This window comes from Netta rufina (assembly GCF_964035555.1).
Source record: "Netta rufina genome assembly, chromosome: 16".
Taxonomy (NCBI): Eukaryota; Metazoa; Chordata; class Aves; order Anseriformes; family Anatidae; genus Netta; species Netta rufina.
In genome coordinates, this window is record NC_140140.1 from 9951026 (window position 1) to 9976556 (window position 25531).

At 41.1% G+C, this 25531-nt stretch overlaps 1 protein-coding gene across 3 annotated transcripts in view; it reads left to right on the forward strand.

Annotated features, from left to right (window-relative positions):
* Positions 1 to 7918: 7918 nt before the first annotated feature.
* DOK5 (docking protein 5) overlaps positions 7919 to 25531 on the forward strand; it is a 43000-nt gene continuing 25387 nt past the window's right edge. For all 3 annotated transcript variants that reach the window (XM_084296482.1, XM_084296484.1, XM_084296483.1), the window contains exon 1: positions 7919 to 8212. In XM_084296482.1, the coding sequence (XP_084152608.1) occupies positions 8147 to 8212 (66 nt within the window). In that variant the 5' untranslated portion in view covers positions 7919 to 8146. The remainder of the gene's footprint in view (positions 8213 to 25531) is intronic.

The window sequence follows — 25531 nt, forward strand, 5'->3', positions numbered from 1 at the left end:
ATTCACATGTTATTAATATCCACTGAACATTTTTAATGTTACAGACTGCTTGTTTAAAGAATGTTAAAATCAAGAAATAGATGGGTCTGGCCACAAATAATGCCAAAGTTAAATTTGAATTAATCTAACACTTGAATGTCAGTAAGGAAATAAATACACTGCTGACAAGACATGTTAATGTTGTGCAGTGCATGTTTCTCAAGTTGTCTGTGTTGTTTTTGTTTATGAATGAATGCTCTTTGAATGTTTATGCCTGGGCTTTTCTCCCCCTCTCTCTCCCTGCTAATCAATGTGTATATCCCCATTTAGGACAACAGATGAGTCCCCAGAGCTAGCTGAGCCTTGGCAAGCAAAGTCACCTGTGTTAATGAATACTCATTTGAAATAATTTACATGAGAGATGCAATTTACAATATTTTCTGTGTAAACTGTATGAAAATCAAGGATAATTGGGCATTAAGTCATTCTTCTCCATTCCTCAGGGAAGTAGCTGCATCAGAAAGGTCTGTGTATTCTACCCAATACATCCAGATGTTCAATTTATCACAGCTTTGTTAGAAAACTTAATAAACTTTGGGTAATAGTAAACAAATATTTTTACTGACACATCCTGCAGTCAAAAAAAAAATATATATATATATATATATATATATGCACATTTTTGCATTACTTTTGAGTGACCTGACACATAATTGAAATTAACCCTTTGGCAATCTTTTGCTATTTTAGACAATCTAAGCCTGTTTTTGCATCTCCTCCTCAAAGTCTTGAACAACAGCAATATTTACAGCCCTCAGGGGCTGAGGGCATGTGGAATGAAATCCCACACTATTTTTGACCAAGACCATGGGAAATCTGAGGAGCCAAGTAGTCTTTGAGAAGCCTTTCCTATTTGTGGTCTAGACTTGTCTTTGTGGTTTGGGAAAATAGACTAGGAAGCGCTGTAGTTGACATTGCCACTGTACTAAGAAACGAACCCAGACAAGTCCCCTTAAATCTTCAGCATTGTCAGTGCAAATGCAATTAATAAATTGTGTCTCACAAAGAAAGGTCACAAGTGACTCAGTTTAAAGCACTTGCAATTGATGGGTAGTTCACAGAAGTTTACAAAATCTATTTTCCATACAGAGCCTCTCACTATGTGGTGTTATGGAGTTATGCAAATGTCTCTGATCATTTCTTGAGGAGAGGGCTAGATTTACTACAAGTACTAGATTTGTTTCTGTGTAATAAAGAATGAATTACTGTCCTGGAGTCTGCGTTATTTGAGCTAGTCTTTCGTTTAGTAACAACTGTTTTGAATTTCCATCTTTAAAGTTAGTTAAGAAATCTGTAAATATGGGCTACCTTTTTAAAGAAATGAGATGCTGGTTTTCTATGTGAACTGAGTGTTCCCAATTGCATGTGCAGGAGGGTGATTAATGCAGTCTTTTGTCTCGGCTCTAGTTAAGGACAGTCAGAAAGTACATCTTTTTAGTTAGCTATCTTCTCCAATACTTCAGTATAAAGGTACTGTGATTCAATCATCATTCTTTCTTAGTCTTTTGTTTTTCTTTTAAAGGGAAATAGCTTGCTTCTTAGTGCATCACAAAGCACAACCCTTCGTTCACTAGTTCCATGTAAAGGGATTGACATATTGGAAGAATGATGCGGAGAACAAAATCCATCCTTCATACCTTCCTCATTCAATAGCTCCAACGTGTAGGGCTCTCGGAGAGCTTCAGCTTTTCTGAGCTGCAAGTCATACTGCGGTGGAGAATGATATTTAGTTTTTCATTCATTCATTTTATCCAGGTGCCCCGTTTTGGTAAATGCTTACACAAATTTAACTGCTTAACTGCAAAATGAAACATTAAAATCCAGCCCGCAAATCTACTGATTATAGAAGGCAGCACACAATATCAAACTCTGCATTGCAAACTGACACTACTTGACATCTTTTCCAAATGCCATCTGCAAATACTATAATTAGAATACAGAGTTTTTTCTAACTCATTTAACAGCAACAAAAAGATCAAAAAACTTTCAGGCATAAATTTTCAGTAGACATGCAGCAATAAATCCTTAAATATGCACTGAGTCAGGATAAGAATTTGCCTTGTAGATATATTGTTAACATAGACATCAAATTAGTTTGACATGAGCTCAGTAATTAGTACTTCGGGCAAAACAATGGAAAATAAATCTCACTGCGATCAATCGCTATTGGAATATCCATGAATACATAGATTGAAGTCTAATTTGGAAACAGCTCACATTTAAAATTGTGATATAATGTAAAGAAGTTTCTATTTGAATTTTCAAGTGAGAGTCTTAATATTTGTGTTTAAACTGAAACTTGGGGGATGCTTTTCTTGCTCCATAATAATAAAAAATATCTTATTTAAATACACTGCAATAGCAACCAGCATACTGATGAGGCTTAGTACAGTCTCAGTGCTAGTAGTAACCCCAAACCCTCTGCCTAGACAGCATTAGCAGAGACAAGGTTTAGGTTCCTATAGGATGTCCTACAGATTTTCAGATAACTTTAAATATAGGGCCTGGCTTAAATATTTCCCTGGCTATCATTAACACTGTCCCAGACAAGTTCCTCAGTGAGCACACAATAGGCAAAACATCTGTTTATGTCATGGTTCATAGAAATTTGTCTGCTAAATCCCACTCACAGCTTGATGTTGGCAATTTGAGTCTTGAGATACCTTTTCACTGTCTTGGAAAGTGCTGCCTTGCCCCAGAAGGTATTTATCTTTTAACCTCAGTGATGGTAGGGCCTGTTTTGGAGGATCTCTTGGAGAAATTGTTCAACTTCAGGCTGTCCCTGGTAGCTCCAGAACTGAGCTCTGGACTTTCTACCCTACTGAGAGCCTTCTGCATGAGCTGCTAATGCTTTCCATGAGAGGGGAAACTAAGGACTTGCATCTTTTTTCTCTGATTTAGTGTCATGACTGTATTTCAAGAAAGGTTGTACTGGGTCTGTCTTGGCAGCAGCAGCCAGTATGGCAAGAGGGGCACAATTATAGAGAAGTAAGCAGTCAATAGCTGAGATCTGCTGTCATTTAGAGCTTTTAGGATGAGATTTCACTCCTTGACAGAAGAATCAGCCAAGAGGGCAAGAAATGGGCCTAGGAGGTCTGCCCAGCACTCTTGACCACACTTCCATCCCCTTGTCTGTGCATCTAGAGGACTAGGCCATGCACAGGCACTACGATACCACTGCTATGTCAGGTAATCCTACTTAGCAGATATGTTTTAAAAAACATGCTGTCAGGTGTAGCTGGGCCATCCCCAGTGAAACCCACCTCCACAAGAAGTGCAGCAAAGTCCAAAAACACAAATGTGAATGAGTCTTGCCTGGGCCCATGGCATAACCTGCATAACCTGTTGCTAAGGTCTCGGTCTTTGGCACTGCTGCATTGCCTACTCACAGCTCAACAAATACTACAGTTGTGTATTTTGGGACCCCCTCTGGGAATAATGTTCTTGTGCTGGCTTGGACTGGAAATACCAAAGAGGCAGCCAGGGAAGGCTGCAATTGCACAGATTATAACATTCCAGCTCCTCCATAGCCAAAGATCAGAGTGAGCTGTCAGTCTCAGAGCTGTGCTTTGATACACTGCAGACTCTGATAAATTACACGTAGGAACAGGAAGGATGGATGGTGACCTTGCGACCTGCCACTCAGTCCTGCTTAATCCCTCCAGCCATGTTCTGCAGATGCAGGAAGGTCCCTTGATGTATGTCTTCAGGAGAGCGACAACGAATAAGTTGCTTAAATGCTTGTAGCTGTCACAGAAATACAAAGCAAGCAAAATGAATGTTGGGTGTTTCGGTAGCTAATGTTACCCTGGATTCACTTTGCTTGCAGATTCAGTCAGTATATATTTATTTCTGTCTTAACATGCACTCTGTTGACAGTAATTTTGTTAGGGACAAAATATTTCAATCAGAAACAGAGTTTCCAGTAAACAGATGCATTTCATTTGCTGCTTTTTTTTTTTTTTTTTTTTTTCTCCCACTATCTTTTCTGCCTCTCACCACCTTGGCCTACATGAAGCAAAATTATTTGAATGAATTGTGCAGAGGCAAGGTAATTTCAGTGCCTACTGCTGCAATATTGCTATACAAAATTACACGTTAGCCAGGTTAATAGATTATTTATTTTCATTAAATATTGATTACCAGTTACTTATGCTGACAGCACTTTCCTGTTTACTGTTAAAGTGTCTACATGCTTCTGTTATTTTATGGTGGTGGCAGTGGAGGTATAAGTTAACCATTTGGTCTCATGAATTTTCATGTTTTGACACTGACTGACATCTGCATGGTAATTCTGCCAGTGACCTGTGAGTGCATTTCTCTAATGCAACTTTATACCTAATGTATTCAAAAATCCCTGTAGCGAATGAGGATGTTTTAACCAAGGGTTCTGCCCTCAGTTACCAGGAAAGATGCCTCAGTCTAGCCCAAATCTCACAAAGGTTTCCTAAATTCTGTGACAATTGCTCTTCTGCCTGAAGATGTGCTGTGCAGCCTTACTGGCATGTTGGAAATAAAGACACAGAAGAAGATGTGAGAATAGAGAAATGTATCTGAGAAGTCCCTCCATTTCTACGGAATTCATTCATTCAAAATCAATTAGTATGATACACAAATGGTGAAGGATGGGAATTCCAGAGCAGTTTTGTACTGTGAATTCAGTGTATGGTTTTGCATTAGCACCAGCAGCAGAACAAACTATGATTGTAAGACAAAACTAATCAAATGTCCACATTGCAAAATACAGTAAATTCAGAGTAATTTTTTTAAATTATTATTATTATTTTTCAAAATGAAATATGAGTGAGCAAGATTTGCTTCATGATGCAAGGCAGCTCTACAGATATGGCTTTAAATAAATAAAAAAAATAATCAAAGGTTTGCAATAGTATAGTTAAAAAATAAACCTTTTTTAATAGTAATGATACTTTTAAATGTTTGCTCATTATCTGTTGTATTACTTGCAGTTAGAACTAGTCTAAATTCATAATTTCCACTGCAAAAATAAAAATTAAATGTCAAAATTTATCTGACTCCAAAGTAAAATTAGACATGGGAACGTCAAATCCTTTTCATGGAGGTACTAGATTTGAAATATTGCATTCTGGTAACCTCAAAGTACTTGATAAGGTCAGAACACTTCATTGTGACGTTATCATTTCTAAACTACTCTGAAAAAGTCAAAACAATAGTGGAAAAATGTTGGCATCTTGACCTTATGGAAACAAAATGTTATGGGAGCTTTTCTTAAAAAAAATATTGATGCGTGTTGTACGTTTCCAGAAAATCATTTCAGGGTGATCAAATCAGAAACTTTTTTTGTCAGGCAATGCTTGACTAGCACCAGCTCCATCTGTTCAAGGAAATAACTTTCACAGAAAATACTGCTTCCATAAAATGTCCTCTGCAGTTTCCTTATTGTTTAACCTGGTAAGTGTCAGAGATGTTTGTCAAATATCGCCTTTAGACTGTGATGAAATAATGTCATGGACACAGGGGATGGCATGCTGCAAATATAATAAGGTGAATGTAATTCTTTTTGAAATGTTAGTATGGCATTTAGAAAAAAATGATACCTTCATTTTCAGTTGAAATGTGTAACAGTGATTTCTGTTTTCAGAGCCTTAATAGCAAATGAGCTTATACAATGATACATTACTATGAGATTAGGATATAACAATAAACCACTGAAATTATTAGCAGCAGTCTAGTACTTCAAAGTGACCCCTGATTCTAGCTTCATAAGAAATAACAGTAATAACATTGTCATTAAAAGGAAAAGAATCTGCATTTCAATGAAAGCTTATTAAAAAGGTTTTATACAGTTTTGAGTACAGATAAACATGTGCAGCATTTCCTTACTGGGAGTGCAAATGGTCAATAGACCCCTAGGGGGAGGAAGGAAAGAAGGACTCCTGTCAAAACAGTGAGAGAACACATTTGCATTGGTATTGAAAACCTGGTAAACAATTTTTTTTTTTCCTAGTGATAGTACCGGGCTGAAAACATAAACAATAGAGTTTTCTGGCACATTCTTGAAACATATTGCACACATGGAAATTAAAATTCATTTTTTTTTCTTTGAACCATAGCATGTGCAAGGGATTTATTTATATTATTCAAAGTAAAAACGTAAGTGGACACTAATATCTGAATTCATCAAAGAATAAGCACAGGCTTAAGTCAACCTTTACTTAGTAAAGCTCTTAGGAATGTGTTTACCTGCAAGAATATGCTAGTGGCTAATGAAATCAGCAGTATATGTTTATAGATACTGGAAGAGATTAGAAAAGAAGTCTAAACTTGCTGAAAAAAACATCTAAAGTGGCTCTGTAATTTGTTTCCTGCCACAAATGCCTTTGAAATCAAAATAAATGCTCTCTGTTTTTAGAATATACTTGATTCTTCCAGCATTAGTGTTTTTATGGTACTTGAGATTGTGAAATATGTTTGTGCACTGAATTCATGTGTCTATGCAAGATGAAGCAGGCTGAGTGTCTTAACTCTTCTAGCTTTCAATCAGTAATGAGATCTAACAAATGGTGCTATGGAACTGGTATTAACAGTGTTTTTGGTTGTATACAACATACTTAAGAAGATTATATAACTTAGCAGTTTGGCAATGAAGTGCCTATGCAACTTCTGAGTTCTTTTGGGGACATTTTATCCTACTGCGAGGGCTTGTCTCAATAATCTTCTCATTTGTTGTATTTGGTGCAAAGGTGTTGAAGGTTTTTTTTTGTTTGTTTGTTTGTTTGTTGGTTTCTATCTGAAGCTGTGTTATTTTATGTGTTCTGTAAAATAGCTTAGTGAAAAAGAGAGGGAAGTGTAAAATAATAGCATAGACTCTGAGGCAAGGACTGCAGACTTGTTTCATTCATCCTAAGCGAATTAGCCCTCCAGCTAGAAAGTCTTGCTCTCTACCTCTGCAACCACCTGTTCAATTAAAGGTTTGTAAAACCTCACAAGGCATAACCACCTCTTCAGGCAAGAACAAAAAACACCACACTGTTACCACAGCAGAGACAACCAGTGTTATTTGTGGCTGCTTCTAAAATGAAGGAGCTATACATCTAAACCAGAAAGGGGCCAGTTTTAATCACAGGTGAGTGTCGTAGTCATTGAACAACTAAACAAAAACAAACATTGCTGCTACCTTGCCTTGGGCTTGGCACAGATGTGAGGCTTTCTCTCTTTTATGTTCCTTGGTGATTCTCTGCTCTGCCTTCCTTCTTGCTACCCAGTTTGTAATTTTCAGGGCAGGATGATTCTCAAAGTCAAAGTCCTCTGGCTGACCTCCTCCTCAGACTGCTTATATTTGGAATGCTATTAAAAGATGTTATGATGTATGTCCCTCTTTCCAGGACGTAGTATTTATAGCGTACCACTAACAGGTAACCCATGTAGAACAAGCAATCTCTGGAGCCCCCGCCTCCTGGGCTCACTGGCGTACTCAGCAGTGTTTGCATGTTCTTGGAAGAGAAGAACTCGGGGCATGCAGAAGGCAACCCCAGGGCCCAGTGCCAGAAGAAGGTCTTTCATTACTGCAACCGCACCTTGCCTGGAAAATGCCGCATGTGCTCGTGTGACATTTCCACGACTCGAAGCGTGCCAGAGGACAACCACTCGGGTTACGGGTCTTTAGAAGGAGATGCTGGAGCCGAGCCACTTGGCAGACTTTCAGGCATCTGCAAGACTTTCTGGGAAACCCATTTTTTCCGGGGAAAACCACGGGTCCCAGCTTCGTTTCCCCAAATGAGCAGATCTGATTATTCCCGGCTGCCCCACCTGCAGGAGCGCACCTAGGGGCCGGGCGCTCCGCGGGGCGCCATCACCCACAGCAGGCAGCTTCGAGCCCCTCTCCGGACCCCCCCGCCGCGCCGGGGGCACCCCCCAGCCCTTTGCTCCCTAGGGCTGGATTCGGGGCCGGGGGGGGCTGCGAGGGGTGGGCGCAGGGCGGGCGCTCCCGGAGCCCTTCCCCCGGCCCGGCCCGCCGCGGGGCAGGGGCTGGGGCGCTCCGCGGGGCGGTGCGGAGCGGGGCGCGGTTGCGGAGGCTGCTGCTCGCCATGCGGGCTGCCTGAGCCGCCGCCAACTTGCCCGGGGAAGGATGGCCTCCAATTTCAACGACATCGTGAAGCAGGGCTACGTGCGCATCCGAAGCAGGAGGCTGGGGGTGAGTGCTGGTCCTCTCCCGAGCTTACCCCAGGGGCACCTGCCTTGGGGTCTTTTTTTCCCCCGTTTTTCCTCCTCTCCTTTGTCCTCCTCTTTTTGCAGACTGTGCTCTCTGGGTGTTTCTGCAGGGGAGACAATAAAAAAATACCTTAGGGAAGGGTGGGGAAGAATCAAAGCGTCTTAAACGCATACATCTATGTACCATATACATGCGTGCGTGCACATGTATATCTATTTCTTTTGTTTTTTCCTCTCCCTCCCGTTCGGAGATGGGGATGCTGCCTCCTTCCCGGCTCTGCCTATGTCCCCGGGGCTGGGGCAGCGCCCAGGGCTCGGAGCCCCGGTGAGGAAGGGGGCGGCCGGGGGCAAGGCGAGGGGTGGAGGTGCCAGGGCCCCCGGGGAGCGGGGTTTTGGGGGCGCAGGGGGCTCGGGCTGGGCAGCGGTTCTGCACAGCTGGAGGGCTGCGGCTGCGGGAGGCTCGGGGTGCCGGGGTGGGTTGCTGCAAATCAGGGGTTTGAGCTCTTTTGTGGGACAATAGAAGATTTTGTTGATAGCTTCTAGGGCTTTGAAGTTTCACAAAATGAAAAATTCTTCCCTCTGCCCCCTGACTCCTTATTTCATTCTAAACTTATTTTAAGTCTTACCATGTACTTCCATGACACATTCCTAGTTTCAGCTGTAGCTGCTAGGTGTGCAGCAGTAGCAGCAGGCCAGTTCCCTGTGGTTCTTTGGCATGTGCTTTCTCAAAGCCCGGTTGGTTCCAACAGTCCATGGGCTGCTGCTCCCCTGAGCAAACTACCTGTGCTGCTCCAACCACGGGGCTTGCGAGCTGCATGCTTCCTGGCTCCCTCGCTGAGCCAGCAGGGCTTATGGGGGGGTTAAACAGGAGGGAGGCTTTGCATATAAAATGCTTTAATTGGTGTATCTGCCTTGCACGACGGGAGAGCAACTCATTTCTTGTGCTTACTGAGAAGTGATTAATTTGACAATTCCAAATTGTGCATAGCATGAGTTTTACATCAAGATTTATTATGGCGTGTGTGGTCATCTGAAAGTTTTTGTTGGCTTGTTACAATTAAAGTTTCATTCTCTTTATACCCATGTTCAACGGATTCTCTATGGTTCTGTTAACTTGCATCTCCCTGACTTGTTTGGAAAGTAGAAAGCATTTTAACATATTCCAGCAGACATCGCTAAATGGAAGATGCTGCTTTTCTTGTACCTTATGTATGGGCATTGTTTATTCTTTAAGAACCACATGGTTCAGTGACAGATGGAGATAACGTCATTATGAGAGAACTTGTAGTGAAGTTGGCAGGATTAGTGTATTCTGACTATCTTTTCAGCACTGGGTATATATTGTTATTCAGTTTGTGCCTGCATAAATAAAGGGCAAGATTAAACTTTGGTACATCTTTCTGTACTGTGACAGTGAAACCTAACAGGTACATGAATAAGGTGCATCTATTCTGAGATGGACATAAATTCTGTCAATGCCTCTGGCTTTTGTTATTTAAGCTTTCCAAAATTCTCTGGAGGTGGTGGTGAGATGTTCAATGTCCTCTTAGTAGAGATACGTTTGCCAGTTTAATGTTTAAAATAAAAGGGGGGGAGGGGGAGAGAAGGAGGGAGAAAGGCACGGAGTCTATGAAAATGGAACCTTTAACTCTTTTCTTTGTAAAGACAGATCTAATCTTTATTTGATCTAATTTCTTCTTGTTCCAATGGCTTCTGTTGTATCAATGGCTGGAAAGTGTCAAAAAGGTGGTAGGGCTGATGGCAAATGTTTCTGTAAAGTCTCAGCAAAGAGCAAAGAGTGGCCATGGCTATAGATTTCTTCAAGTGAAGAGCCCAGAATTCATTTTCCTTGGCTTCCCTGAGCTCTGGGCATATTGCCCCCTAGACTTTTCAGCGGTGTGGAAGCGGTGAGGAGGGAAGCTGTGGAGCTGTGGCTGCTTTTATCTGTCTGTCACTGGTTAGATTTGGTGCCTGTGCTACAAGCATGAGGTGACCTATTCAAATCCTGATGCTCCACTTGTTTGGGAATTGGTAGTTTAACTAACGGTCATGCCTTTCTCTCCTGGTTTTCAGTTTAGGCTATTGCGCCTCTACTATGAATAGATAGTTGAACTATAGCTGCAGGCTTCTTTCTGCAACTTGCATTGTCTATAAGCTGCTGAGGAGACCAGTGTCCTTATTTATAACATTCCAGTGAAAGTGGATACTTGGGTTGATTATGATTAACCTGAGTCCTTTAAAGGAAGGACAGGCTTGTTTGCTTGCAGCAGTGGTGCAACTGTTGGTACCCACTTCTCAGTACACAGCCCAGCTACCCAGTCTCATTGCTCGGTGGTGAGTTTTCCTCCTTGATCAGGTGTGGAAGTGCACAGCTGAAGCTGACTGAGCACCTGGGGTTGCCACCTGATTTTAGAAAAGCTTGAATTCAATATTACTCAGTGGCAAATGGGAGTTTGGCTCCTTCAGAGGAGAAGGAACTGTGTAAGCAGCTTCTGGGTTTGTTTCTTTTGGGTGGTGGTAGCTGTGAAGGGCTGTTGGACAACCAGGGGTTTGGAGGTAGGAAACAAAAAATAGCATAAGCCTTAATACACTAACCTGGAAACTTTTAAAAAACTTTCCCGTGCCCTGAAAGCATTAAGAAGGTGAAACCTGCTCCTGCCTATGGAGAAGAGATCTGGTGCTGTGTGGGGAGGTGTCAGTGGGAGTTATTTAAATACATTTCAATATTATGGTGGCATAACTGTAATGAGGGCATTGTTTTTTCAAACTGAATTCAGCTCCTGTTTTTTTTTCTGTAACGCTATGGTAATTCCATCACCAAGGGAACTAGGAGCAGCACTTGTATCTACAAATTATCTCAAGAAATGCTTTTTTGAATAACTGGGGTGCAGGTGCTAGATTTGGATATAAAGGGGTGCAGAAAAGCAGCTTGCTCAAAATCGAACCTCTTTTGAAAGAAAAATCTCAATTCTGAGAGGCCTCACTTTGTAATTTCAAGATCACATGTAGGCTAATTCATTTTGTACCTGAACAGTTTATGTGCACTTTAAATATGTAAATTCTAGTTAATATTATTTAATAGAATAGTTTCCATAGCAACATTTGTATCACATGTGTCTTCTGCAGAGCCAAATATATTCATGAGAAAGAGCTCTCTTCCCAATTCTTTCCATCCTTATAGGGAGAAAAATAATTCCCTCAGCCAATGATCTGGCCCTGTTTTGTTATTAGCGCTGACACGGCGGAGATTGTGTTCCAGAAAACTGCTGACAGCGCAAATGTGCGACCTTACAGAGTTCCTTAAAACAAAACAAATCAGCTTTGTTCTGTGAGCAGCACTTCCATCGATGACCAGTGGACCTGTGTTTTGGGGGAGGAGACACTGTTGCACGGAGGGCTTCTTGCCATCAACTTTCATCTGATTAACTGCTTTGTGTCTACTTACATAAAACACCAGGGTTGTTTTATGGCTTCTGAGCCTGAAAAGTTTTTTTTTTTGTTTTGTTTTGTTTTTTGTTATTGTGATTGTCAAGTAAGGTCTTGTTCTGTGATACAGATGTGACCTTTTTGAGGATTATTTTACAGGAGTGTTTCCTCTCTCTCATGAAAAGGCCAGTCCCTGTGTTCTCACCTTAAGGACAGGTGAATGTGCAGTGCTTGTGAATACACTCGGGCTTCACTTTAGGGTGAACTGGGTCAACCGAGTGTTCGCTGAACAATTAAGAATCAAACAGGAATGAATCTTTGAAATCAAGAACTTTTGTTAGGCTGGTGAGCCTGACTTTGTAGCTGTTGCTGTTCACGGGTCCAATGTTAACTCTGGCTACAGCCTCTGACGTGGCCTTTCCCTCCCCCAGAGGCCAGAATCCTGCTTCTATGAAGAGCACGATAAAGCAGTTTAATATATCACACTGGGAAGGGTGTGTGTTTGTTTATTTTCCATCACGGGATGATAACTTGCCTGAAGAGCATTAAAAGGGGACCCACCTGTCCCCATGGGTGGGAGGCTCCTGGCAGCACATGTTGTTTGCGGCCTAACACTTATATTGAGCTCCCTGTTTTTACAGCTTATGTACTCTTCCTGTATCCACACCTAAACTTGGGGTTGCTGGAAGCAACATTTCAATTTGTTCAAGGATTATAGAGCACAGAAGCTGCTCTAAGGGTATTCTCTGGTGCCACCATCAAGGTGCACGCAGAAGTAAGTGCTGGAGGCTTGAAATGGTAGCAGGTGGTGTCCCTGAAGCCTGCTCCTCAGGGTATAGGCACCAGCATCAGAAGTGCTTGTGGCATGTAACAGCACCGGGAAGCTTTGGAGGTGAGGCTGTTCCCCATGGAAGACCCAATCCCATCCCTGCCTCTTGATGTATGGGGGACTTCTGGAGCAAGATGCCACGGGGTTAGCTGTCAGCCCCCCTCCTTGGTATGCCAGTAACATGCTTGGAGTGTCTTGTTGCATTAAGTGATGAAGCACTGTTGGCGTCAGAGGGAAACAATCTCTTCGATGAACAGCAACTGCCTTGAGCTGTCTGCAGCTAAAAGCAAGATAGTGCTGATCAAACAGAAGTGTCTCAAAGAACCAGCTGAGATGTGCTGGTGGTGCGCAGAGATGTCTCTGGTAAAGAGTTGCACACAGCCAGAGCTGCACAAAGCCTTGCGGAGTCTGGCTTAGCTCTGCACACGCTCAATTGATTGGAAAACATCAGCATCTGAAAACCTTCTCTCCCCTATGGCTTTCCTCGAAACTGAGCCCATCTCCCTGATAAGGGTTTTTGCTGCCATGGCTTGAGCTGTTGCCTTCTAGGAGGGCAGCATGCCTTTCTGAGTATCTGAGTAGCATGTGGACTTTGAGCTGATACAAGTATAACTATACTTTTTCTCCCAAGTTTTGTCTGCTATGAATGCATCTGACTTGTATGCAAGTATTTTCATTGCATCCCTCTCTATCTGATAGCATCACTTGTAAACTCATTAATAGAACGGGTATATCAAAATGTGAACTACATTCTGTATACTGCGGTGCTTTATCTGCTGTGGTACAAGGCTGTTCAGAGCTCTTCCTAGGCAATATGCAGAGCTGGACAGTCTTCCAGGAAAAATCCAGCAAGGATAGGTGGTATGCCTTAAGTTTTGAAGACTTAAAGAAAGATGGGGTGCCATCTACAGTAGTATGTGCTCTTGTGCTCATATTTCTGTCATAAACTTCCCTTTGTCTATTCTTATTGGTCTTCCTAATAAAGCTCTTAAAATGTCTTTATTCTGGAAGACTTTTTATGAGTTCTGTACCCTAAGCCAATATTTATCCAGTTTGAAATAAGTAGTGAATTACAGGTAAAAACTTGAATGTGCAGTTGGGTGCATACTTCTGTTTATTTTTCATTATAAAGAAAAAGAAGTATAACAGTTGTGATGTGTTTTGCTCCAGCAAGCTTCTTTTTAACATTGAAACTACTTATGTTCCTTGGCTACAGACAACATTTTTTTAGGTTGTCTGTCTCTTAATTTTGTGGTGAAGATGCAAGAATTGGAGTGGTGTGTGATTTTTATTTTTTATTACAACTTTAGCTCACAGATTCCAAAAAATAATAATAATAATAATAATAATAATAATAATAAAAAATCATGTGTATCTAAAAGCACAATAGGAAATTTGTACCTGAGCATTGAGATGACCTGTATTCTAAAAGAGGCTGAAGTTTTTTTCTCTTCTTAAAAACAGGGCTATTAAAATTAGGGCAGTCTAGGACAGCATATGCTGCTGAATAATATATGTAGATTACTGCTTCTGCATGAGAGAAGTATTTAAAACAGCCATGTCAATTTGCTGTTTGTAAGAAAAGCCTTACAAAGTATTTATCTTTCTGGAACATATGCTATTGCTAACTAGCTACGTTGGATGTTTACAACCCAGAAAAACAATCTGCACGCTAACAATAATGCGTAGAACTTTCAAAATGGGGCATTATTAGCAGGCAGTCTGATTTGTTTTATGATTGCCATGATTTTGCGGAGGTATTTCTTGCATATGGAGGTCTGGGAGTCTGCTCTCCAGTTTGTATTGCTATCAAATTATTACAGGCTATTAAGAACACTCATTTGGGAGGATCCATTGACTTTAATGGAGCTGTGTGAACAGCTAAGTATCCATTCCTAAAAAATGCAGGTCTCTGCAGAGACTTCCTGTATCTGTCGGAGAATAAAGCTCCTGGATATGAAGTGAGTAGTAAAGTGGAATTTTTTTTACCCAACAATCTGTTTCTTGTACCTCTGTCTGGCAAAGGAAATGCTGCTAACAGATTTTTGCAGAAACCTGCCTCATGAGGTGTCCTCCACTTTGCACTTACCAGGCGAGGCACGGAGCTGTTCTTGCAGTCATATCTGTTTAACAACACTTCTAATTAAATCCACAGCCTGCTCTTGGGGTTGTGTGTAACCCCATCTGTTGGAGGCACCTCCTTGTTATGCAAGGAATGATCAGCTTCCACTGTATATTAGAGTGGGTCCTCCATGGAAATCTGGGCCAGGTCCAAGGAAAAGATCTGAGCACCCCGTGCCAGGGTTAGCTGGATTTCAGCAGAGGCAGTCCAAAAGTGCCATTCTGACAGCACTTGTGTTTGTCCATTGAGGGTTCATGAGGACACTGGGATCAGTCAGTGTCTCCTACGGTTTCAGCCACAGCAAACATGTCTTGTCCAGCATCTGGTGCATTCCTGTGGTCCTGCCCAGAGGTTTTCTCCTGCCGTCCTTTGGTCTTGATCTGGTGTGAACAAACACATAGCATGGAATTTTAAACAATGGCTTTCACCACTTTTGTTAAAGATGGAAGAACTTGTGCCTATACCTCATTGGTAAGGTTGTTCAAAGAGCTAAAAATGACAGGCTTAGTCCAGACTTCTTCCTTCCAACCGCTTTCCTGTCTGTGCTGAGGGGAGGAGCACTGGGGTGCATTCAGCCTTTCCTCCTCAGTGTCCTTGCTCTCACCAATCCAAGGTGATCTTGCACCTCTCCAAATCAACCTGGGTGTGATTAAGTGAGGGTGACCTTGGGCAAGTGCTGAATCTTGCTGGAAACGTGGCTGCCAAGTAGGACCCAGCTTTTAGGAAAGCAGAGAAGAAGGAAGTTGCGCTTCTGAAAGCAACTGTGCTGATGGCATTGGTTTCACCGCTGCAAGGATCGTGTTAACATTGGAGAAAATGTTTGCATGGGTGCTGTTGTTCGGAACACCATTTAACATTGATCTTAACCAAATTGAGTTAAGTCCTAATTATAGAGAAGTTGGGGAAGTAAAACTTAGTGGGTAACTGCAACTGAGGTTTGTGTGAAAGATGTGACTACTGGAACTACAGCAGTAGACTTGTACCATCTTTAGTATTAACCATATTAATGGACAGAAACGAGATATGTGTCACCTCTTAGATGGCTCTGACTAGCCCAAAAACTCTAATCACATCAGTGTGAAGGAACGTGATATAAGTGGTGTCCTCCAGTGCAGAACTAGGGCTCTCCTGGCCGACCCCAGAATAGGAACTTGTAATAGTTCAACCTTTAGGGGGGCAAAGAAGGGAGCTGACTTCTTCACAGCTTTATAACTAGGTGCTGGTTTCTAGGAAGTGTGTAAGTGGAATAACATGAGCTGTACTTAGATATTTCTGGACTGATTTAAAAACTCCATGAAAAATAGTTATTAGGTTTCTGGTTGCTTACCTTGATTAATGCTTTATTTGTAATATTAAGTACTTATTTGAAACTTAAAAATCAGCAAAAAAAAAAAAAAAAAAAAAATCAGGAGAATTTTAACCTCTTCTGTATTTGAGCATTGCTTGAGAACTCAGTTGTTGGATGGTGTCTGCATGCTAGTTTTAAGAAGGAAAACACAACAATTTTATGCTAGAGCGCAACAAAAGAACAGCCTAACAGATTGTAGACTGTTCTTCAGGAAGTATGGCATTAGTACTTAAATGTGCTTTAAGACTGGATGGGAAAACTCCTGGTCCATACTTGGAAGTTTGGAAAAAATTTATTCAAAAGTTTTGGACTTGTACGCTTGACTATTTTTATTTTCTTAACCCAAAGCTTCAACTGTTGATAAAATTATGAGAAACTTAAAATAGAGGGAATTTTGTGTTTTCTGTTCTTGATTTTAATAAAACTGACTTCTGTAAAAACTTCATTGAGAAGATCGGTGTTGAATATGTAAAATGACATATACTTTTACAAGTTTTGCATAGCAATGTTTCTGTGAAACCCTGTGGGAGGAGAGGTAAGGTGGGAGAGAGACAATCTGCAGGACTAGAACCATATGGTTAAAGAGAGTGGTGCTTGAATAAGCATGCCAGAGAGTTAGCACGAGGATTTTAGAGTAAGAGCTGTGAAAACTGGAAAGAAGAATGATGTAAGAGTTGCAGGGGGCAGGAGAAGGAAAAGTCTGCCTATATCTATCTACGCTTGAAGCAGCTTCAGTAATCAAACTAGCATTTGCCTATTTGGCTCCTTTCAGTCTGGAAGCATCAAGAGAGAAAAATTGAACAGATTTCATATGTACCAAATTCAACCTGCAAGATATTAAGCCTGTTGGATTTGTATTTTTAGAAAACTGTTAAATAAGGTGTTGGAACATATTCGCAGATATTAAAATTTCTTGCTGCTTAGAACTTGGTGGTGGTGGCAGGGATAGGATCCAGGACATTGCTTAGAAAGTGTGAGCCTCTACCCTTGGGCTAGGCAGGGAGGAGTATCATCAGGCCAAATGCAGCTCTGTCTGGCTGCTGGTGTTAGGTCTGTCAGCCCAAAAGCAAGTTCCCTTTGGACTTCGTCTGGCACAAAGTCAATGTGACTTGAGGCCAAGGCAGTTGCTGTCATGATAGGGGTTACCTCTGGAGTTGAAGCAAAGATCCTCAAAGCCTAGTTGTGTTGCAGAGAGCTCGTTATTCTGTAGCTGCTCCTCACCTTGCATGGTGTCCTGTTTTCTCCCCCACAAAACAAACAAAAAGCAGAAACCAGGCCTAAGAACTTCTCCAGTGTTTCTCTGAAAGACAAGGTGGGAGACTGTGCAGATCATCATTTGGAATCAGAAATTCCTGTTTTGGTGGTGGCCCATTTTAGAAGTAGAAACAGCTTTTCTTGTGCTTTCCAGCGTATGTTTTCCATGAAATAACTCTTCATGTCTTTCTTTGGAAGATGGGCTTAGCATTTTTTAAGCAAAACTCTGAGACTCCAAGTTTACCTTTTCCCATAAACTATGGTAATTCGTAAACAAGCTGTTCTTACCCACTGGCCACCTTGTTATGAAGTTTTCACTTTAACAAGTCAAGCAAACCTGACCAAAACACCCTGGTTCTTCTGCCTTTATCTTGAACAATGCCATCTTCTGCCAGTTGTGGTTTCCAGGTCTGCATTCTCACTATTTGCTCTTTCATTGTCAGACAGAGAGAGGTCTGTAAGTTTCCTGGAGGTGACTGCTGCTAGGCATGTGAAAAGGTATGCCAAGAATGCCTGCAAATGCAGTGAAAGAAAAACCCAGTTACAAACAAGTGAAGTTATAGTCATTCCTGATTTTGATGCTGTTTCATCATGAATCTGTTTCAGTGTGAAGGTAATTCTCCTGCTGTGTGTATGGGCATTACTCTGAAGCTGCATCAGTGATAAATTAACATTTTGCAGTGTTTGTGGAGACGCTTGAAAGAAAGTAACAGATGTAGGGTCTGCACCTGGGACTGACATCTTAATTTGAAGTTTCTCTAGTTTTAGGTATACCACTGAAGTTGATGGACTGCTCCTATTATCTTCTTGTCTGACTTCATCAAGTGCTGCCAGAAATACCAGTGAAAGTTCAAGCTATTAGAATTAAGTTTTTTTTTTTTTTTTTCCCCTTTCCTCTACTGAAGATAACATAACATTTCAATTCAAAATATCAATACTGTAAATTCAGTGGTATTTCTCCCCAGTAATGTTAATGTAGAAGATAAAATTGTTCCTTTCCTTACTGAGTAATGTTTATCTGGGGAATTATCAATGCCCTATGGTCAGCGAAGGGAAATTAGTCTTAATGCTCTCACTAATGGCTGTACACCACTGAGGATGGATGCTAGCTGATTGCACTGAATTAACTGCATGCTAGTGAGTGGCGTACTCTTGGCACAGTGCTTATGGTAAAATACAAGTGGCTGTTCTCTGTTAAATGAAGCAGTGCATATTAGGACAGTATCCTGCTACGTTTTCCTAGACGCTTTCTAGGCAACGGCCATACTTTCATAAGGAGGAATTCTACCTAAATGTGATTGAATTCTTGAATTCTTTCCTTAATTAGCACTACACAGCTGGGCCATGAGAAATAACTAGGAGTTGGGTTTGTCTGTTTGAGCTGATGTGTAGATTTGCCTGGACAAATGCAAGAGGACTGCAAGAACAAGAGGGAAGTTGAAATGTACCAGGGAAATACTGGCTCTACAATCCTGCTTTTAATGTTTGTTTTGAAGCAAGACTGAACTAACAACAAAATAACTGGCCTCAGTTGCGCTTTTACTAAAAAGTTGTCTGTTTTTTTTTTTTATTTTTTTATAATACAGTTAAAAGCACATGTGGAAGTTCCAGCATATACTGTCTGAAAGCTGACTCTTCTGGAGAGAAGCAAGATGTTTGAGAGGAGACAATTTTGGGACAAATGGGTGACAGTTTTTTATCTGGTCACAGCTTTAAAAGTTCTGGTAGGGCAACTGAGCTTTTACATGGAGGATCATCAGATTATATGAAGCACAGAGTCCATCTACTTACCGTAGGCCCTTGGGCGGCACTCTGCTATGACAAATCCTTTTGTGCACATACCTTCAGTAATTCAGAATACATTTAAGGTTATCACTCTGAAGTCAGTTCACTAAAGTGCTTGAAAAGGGAAATATGTTTTGACTGCTGTGGGCTCTCCCCTGCAGCAGCTTTGAACAGCGCATCAGTCCGTCTAGCAGTCTAGGCCAAATTACTTGAATTTTTTGCTGCAATCCTGTAAGGCAATGCTGAAGTGCTTGTTACTATGATATAATGGGCTGTAATTCTGTCAATTCTAATGAAGCACTGTGTTTTGGTGAATCCCAGCTTGCAGTGACTCACTTGGGAGTGTTATTTGTTCTTTCATGTAAATTCACTTTGATTTTTAAAACTGATCCAACCTCCAGAGAGGTTGGGGGAATGACCGGTGGTTCACTGCATAGTTTTGTTGTCAGGAGTGAAAGAAAAATGTGGAACGAACAAGATAACTTTACCTTGTGTTGGGGTGGCATGATGGACTGAAGGATATCTGTAGTCATTGTTGAAATGTGTGGAGGGTGTATATGGGGATGGGAGGTAATGTGAACTACATTTGTTGCAGCAAACCTGTGATGTTTCCCAAAGCTTGCAGTTAAATTAATTAGTGAATGGCAAAGAATGACAGCAGGCCAGAAATGTGCTTGCAGGACATTTGTCATCTGTAGCTCTCCAAGCAGCACTTAACAAGCGTCATTAACTCCATTTAATAGGTGGGCAGGTGGCAACAGGTACAGCTGAATTGCTCAAGTCAGTCACTGAAGACTGAGAAATTAAAGCCCTTCTCCCGTGTCTGGCTTTGGGATGCTGGCAGCTCACCGCTGAAGAACATTCTCCTAAGAGAAAGGCTGGGTCTGTGTGCATTTTCTGCCTTTCCTCTCTCATTTTGTGCAGTCTTAAAACTGCAAGTCCAGCTGTGAAATACAAGTCCTACAAAACTGTGATATGGGAGGCTGAAGCAAAGCCTCTTGCTGAGGGTTTGTGAACAAGTACAGGTCATCTCCAAACACAAAGCAACTTCCATCTGGGCCTTCTGGACAGCAGAGTTTAGGAGAGCATATCCCCCGACCACCACTTTAACAGCTGCACATGTTCTTGTTACAGCTGTGACTGGCTGTTACTAAGGGTTAGTGCATTCTCTGCAGCCTCTTTGCATATGATGTACTAATTAGTGAGCTTCATGAACTGTTAATGAGCTATATCAATACTATTTTTCCCTGTATGCCATGTAATTAAAGTAACCAAGTCAGATAGCAACAAAAAAATCCTAAACCATAATTCACTGCAGTCATTTCAAGTTACTAGGAAGTTACCTAATTCTAATACAGTACTAAATGGTGTTAATTTGTTGGACTGCACTAATGGCCTGACCCAGTAGGGCAGCACATCCAAGTGTGTTTTGCAGTGCTCAGCCTGCCTGAGCTGGCTGCACAGGGTCAGTCTGCAGTTTGTGTTGAAGCCCTTACTATTTTCTTCCTTTACTAGTTACAAGTCCTAGGCTGATTTTTTTTTCACCTATCCAGTTTCATGCCTAGAATTAACTGTGTCCATGTATAAAGCTTAGCAGGTGTTTAAGGAACTAGATTGGATACTTAGCTTCAGTCAGACTTTTTTTTTTTTTTTTTTTTTTTTTTTTTTTTTTTTTTTTTTTTAACCTGTGACTAGAAAGAGAGGGCTTCTACCGTAAATACTTCTTGGTGCTTGGAGGCACTCTCCTCTGATGGCCTAACACAGTACAAAACTATCCGTTTTTGATGTATTGGGGTCTGGGTGGGGAGAGATTCTAAACAAAAACCCAAACCGCTATACTGTGAAAGATGTAAGTTGTTAAAGGAAGGCCTGGAAGTAGAAGGATAATGCTTTCTTTCAGGTAATGCTCTCTTCCTAAATATACTGCATCCAACATAGGACTTTTGCAGGGAAGGTAAACTGGAAGTTGAAGTCTTGCTTTAGTATCTTCCAGGCCATGAAACCCTGGGTAGTCATTAGAGAAGCTCAAAAAAATGAATCAACTTCTATATTGCCCTCCATTGTATCAAGCAGCATTGCTTCTTGTTCCTTCTGCAGATTCAAGCTACCTCGCTCTGAGTAGAGATGAGAAATAAATTACTCCTTTGCAGAACGCTTAGGACACCTTTGTGGGGTGGGCAAGTCCTAAACCTTAGTCCTGTCATCTGAATAGTCTTTTTACATCAGGGCAGATATCACTGTTCTGCTACAGGTGTCCTGCTTGCTCTGAGCACTTTGCCCAGCCCTTGAGGTCCAGAATGGTCTTTTAGGTCTTCCCCTGAGTCTGGTGGCTTCTTTGCCCAGGCTGGGCTAAACCCATGGTTCCAAAGCCCTCAGAGATGTATGGCAGAGAGCACTGAATGTGCTTCAGCATCTGGCCAGGTTTTGTAATTAAAATACCTATGAACTCTGGACCTTTTGTGTCCAGCGCACATCAACAATTTGAAGAGGGGGTGTTGCTTCTAAACTACTGTATTGACATTAGCAGTGATTTGCTGGAAAGGGTTCTCATATGCTCCTGGGGACCCTTTCTTTAAACAAATAAATCTCTTACCCAGCTGGAATATATTGGGAAATCACTTCTCATCCTTGAATGAGCACATCCCATCTTGAAATCTGCCGGAGGTGATCTGTGCCAGCAGTGGCAAGACTTTTATTGAGCGTATATGCCTTTGTATGAACCGATGACTAATATATACCAGTTATAAACAAAACCTGTAAAATTCTGCTCGTGTTTGCCTGTCAACATCTGCTGCCACAGAGCATGGTACAGACATAAGATAAAACAAAGGATCCTTTTCTAGCTCCTTTACTAAGTTGTTAAGTAATCTTGAGCAAGTCATTTTACTGTCTGTGCTTAGATTACACCTCTCACCACTCTGCTGTGACTTAGACAATGAACCCTAGATCACAACACACAGCGTTTTGGTTACTGAGGATATTTGGCAGTAAGTAAATCTTGCATGTGGAATTAATCCTCTGTAGTCATGAAGGACCAAAAATATTTTTCTGTAGAACAAAGTTACCTTCTAACTAAGGTGCCAAGTGGGAATGCATCTGCAGGCTCAAATCCAGCTGTCCAATGTTTTAAACTAAGGCTAGAGAAATGGCTTTGAGTTCTGAGCCTGAATCGTTAACAAAAATCTGACTTCTCGTTGATGTAATTCCAGTTGGTAGGGAGGGGGCTAAGAAGAGAAGAGTTTTTGAAGAGGAAAGACTGATTAAAATGGCTCATATTTTAGAGCAGTGGGCATTCTCTGTGCCTTGCATTAATATGCTTGAGTGTAAAACAAGGTGTGTAGACTCAAAGTTCTGCCAAGTATTTTTTGTGCACGTCTTATAGACAGTTCTGGCCAGTGCCAAAGATGGATTTTGTAACTTCATGGAAAAAGCTTTGCAATATTGAGCAATATTGTACATTCTGAACAGGCACAGGGACAATATTGCTATTTCATTCCCTATTAGCAGCTGTGGATGAATTCTTATTGTAAAATATTGTTTCTGGAGATGTATACTGAGTATGAAAAAGGATTGAGGTCTGTCTCTATAAATGTGTTTCTCGAGGGAAGGTGAAATCTAGATTATTTTCTTTCATCCCCCACAGAAGATAGCTTGATGTAAACCAACTTTGATTTATGTAGTTATTATAACCTGATCACAATGAATAATGCAATGTAGCTTACTCATAACACACTAACATTAAATGGGTATTCTGGGAAAGTGAAATCGTCTTGTTGCCAAGTACAGCTATATCTTTGCAGATAATGTGGTCAATTTTGCACCTTACTATACAGAGCCAGGGAACTGGTCTGCATTTCTGTGCACTGGAATTGTGGAATACATCATGCTAAATATGTTTCAGTACAAGTTAGGTATGGTTACAGCTATGTGATTCTTCCTAGCAATCCACCTACTTGTAATCATTTTCTACTTACATCGTGTTTCTTCGGAGTTAAATAGAGCTGAACAGCTGTCAATAGTATATGGGGATTAAGTGTGCAAGCGTCAAAGCTGGACTGGAAAAGAAGAGTCAACTCACAACTTCACAGAAAAAAAATACACTTGAATTAAGCGCTTGCATTTTGTGAAGTTATGGTAGAAAATGAGGGATCTTCCCTAGATCCACACAATCCCATTCAACATGACATGAGACATCATCATGTTGATGTCTAGACCCTTTTAATTGAAAGCAGTACCCGAGTTTTACACAAACACCTACTAAATGGAGGCTTACTGCTTCAAAAGTGTCTGAGGGGTGTGTATAATTAAAAGAGTTATAAGCTATTATATATGTGGCAATGTTTTTGTTGATGCAAAGCTCTAGGACCAGTCTTCTCAAAATTTGCTTCTGGCTAGGAATTCTATGTCAGGGCTCTTTACCAGAGTTTGAATTAAAAGTGAAATATTAATACATTTATTTAAATACAGGAATTAAGTTCCAAATAGTTTAATACTACCTGGCTAATTTTCTGTGTGACCCTGTTGGAAGGGTTCTTTTCTCTAGAACTAAGTCTAGTGGAGACTCCCTGGTGATGTTCATCACAAAGGTTTAGATGACTTTCCATGTGCAGCTGAGGTACTTCAGTGAGTGAGCTATCTACTGGCCTTGGATAAAGTGACAGCATTTTTTTCCTACAGAAATATTGAGACTGTACTGTGAGAAACTTCTTGTTATTGTACTGTGCCTTTGTTACATTCCCTATTTCTACAGGTTATCAGAGTCATAAAAGACAAGTTCCTGGCAATAGCCCAGGCTTTCTTGTAGTCATCCTAAGCTGCTTGATAGCACTTTCATCAAGCTCTTTTTTTAAAAAAGCCAGGTTTGTGTTTACTTGACCACAAGTTCAGGGTCCGTATAAATGTAACTCATTGGAATTTGTTTTAGGGCAGACCAGAAAAAAACAGCACAAATAAAATAGGGCAGCTTTCCCTGAAGGCTCACTTCTTGTTTGCAAAAGAACAATTTGCCGGGTGAGACTTTGTACTACTGTCCCTGACTTCTACATCCCTCTTAAATAACAAAGAAGGCAGGAGATCATTTGGTTCAAGGGAAAACACTCTTGCTTTGCCTTAGTGAACTGGAAGGCATACAGTTCCTCAGCTTAGTTTTTAAAAGTAGCCAGTGTTAAGGTCCTCTGGCCCAAGGCATGAAAAACAGCTAAATATTTAGAAATTTGGGGGAAGGCTATTTGCGGAAACTTCTTAAAGTATGTTGCTGAACAAAATACTGAGGGGTGGGATAAAGTTGGTTTAAAGTTTGCTTGGACCAAAATGTAATTTTTAGTTGCTGAATTCAGAGACTTGTTTCTTGTGTAGAATAATTTGTACTTTGTATAGTAGAAAATTTTAGTTTAGTTCATTTTAGGAACTCAAATCTGGTTCTTTTGCCTTGCTTTTCTGATCAGTTTGGAGGCAGTGAAGATGGACAGTCCTCTCCTGATACCCACTTTGAGGACAGACCACTGGTTTGGGCCTTCACGTAGGGCAGGAGGCCTCTGGTTTCAGTTTCCATCTCTGCATGAGAGTATTCTCAAACCACATCTGAACCATGAAAGTTGGGAAAGTCAAAAGAAATTTTTCCACTACAGTCAGCCAGATGCTGACCAGTTCCAGCTGAGGTTAATAGCTCCTTTGCTTCACAGTGTATTTCCAGCAGCTGAAGGAGCGTGAGGGTGACCAAGCAATCCTGCCTGGTTTCCAAGGCATACCACTGAGAGGCAGAGATCCAAATACTCAGATTGCATCATTCTTTTGAAGTCGCTCTTTCTTTGACTTCAGTTGTGGTAATGATTTATGTCAGCTGATCCTTGGAGCCACAAATAGAACTGATTTGATGTGACCTTGGACATGCATGTTAGATCTCCTCTATGGTTTCAGATGATCCACTTCATAAACAGTCACATTATTTCCCTTGCATTTTGTGTTATTGTCTGCTCAATGGGATGTTGGAGGCTGAAATTGTCAGAAGAGGCCATAGGAAGGAGATGCTGATTTTGGCTGCTTGAATGAAACTTCAGGTTTGGCTTCTCAGAAGATATCATAGGGAGGGCTGTGGAAGTTCTTGGTGTTATGCAAATGACAGCTGTTGCTGTTCGCTCTCAGCACAGCAGATCCTGATTTGCTGTTTGGATTATCTAATCACTGTCAGCCCAAGTGTTTGGGATGGAAGTAATTGCAGCAGTATTTTCAACTAATTCCTATTCATGTAGTAATAGTGGGAATGTTGATTTTGAGGGATAAGTGAGCTAAGTATTCATGGCTGAATAGGCACCTGAGAGGATTTGGGGCTGGTTCTTGTTATTGCTGTCAAAACAGCTCTAACAATCTAAACAGTTCATGTGCTGTTGTCAACCTGAAGAAATACTGACAAGTCTCAGACACTTACTTGATCATGATGGCATCAAGGACCTAATTACTTGCTTTGTATATGCTCATAACAGGACCTATGATTAGCTCTCTGTCTTGGGCACATCATCAGCTCTTCTGTGCATTGACTGCA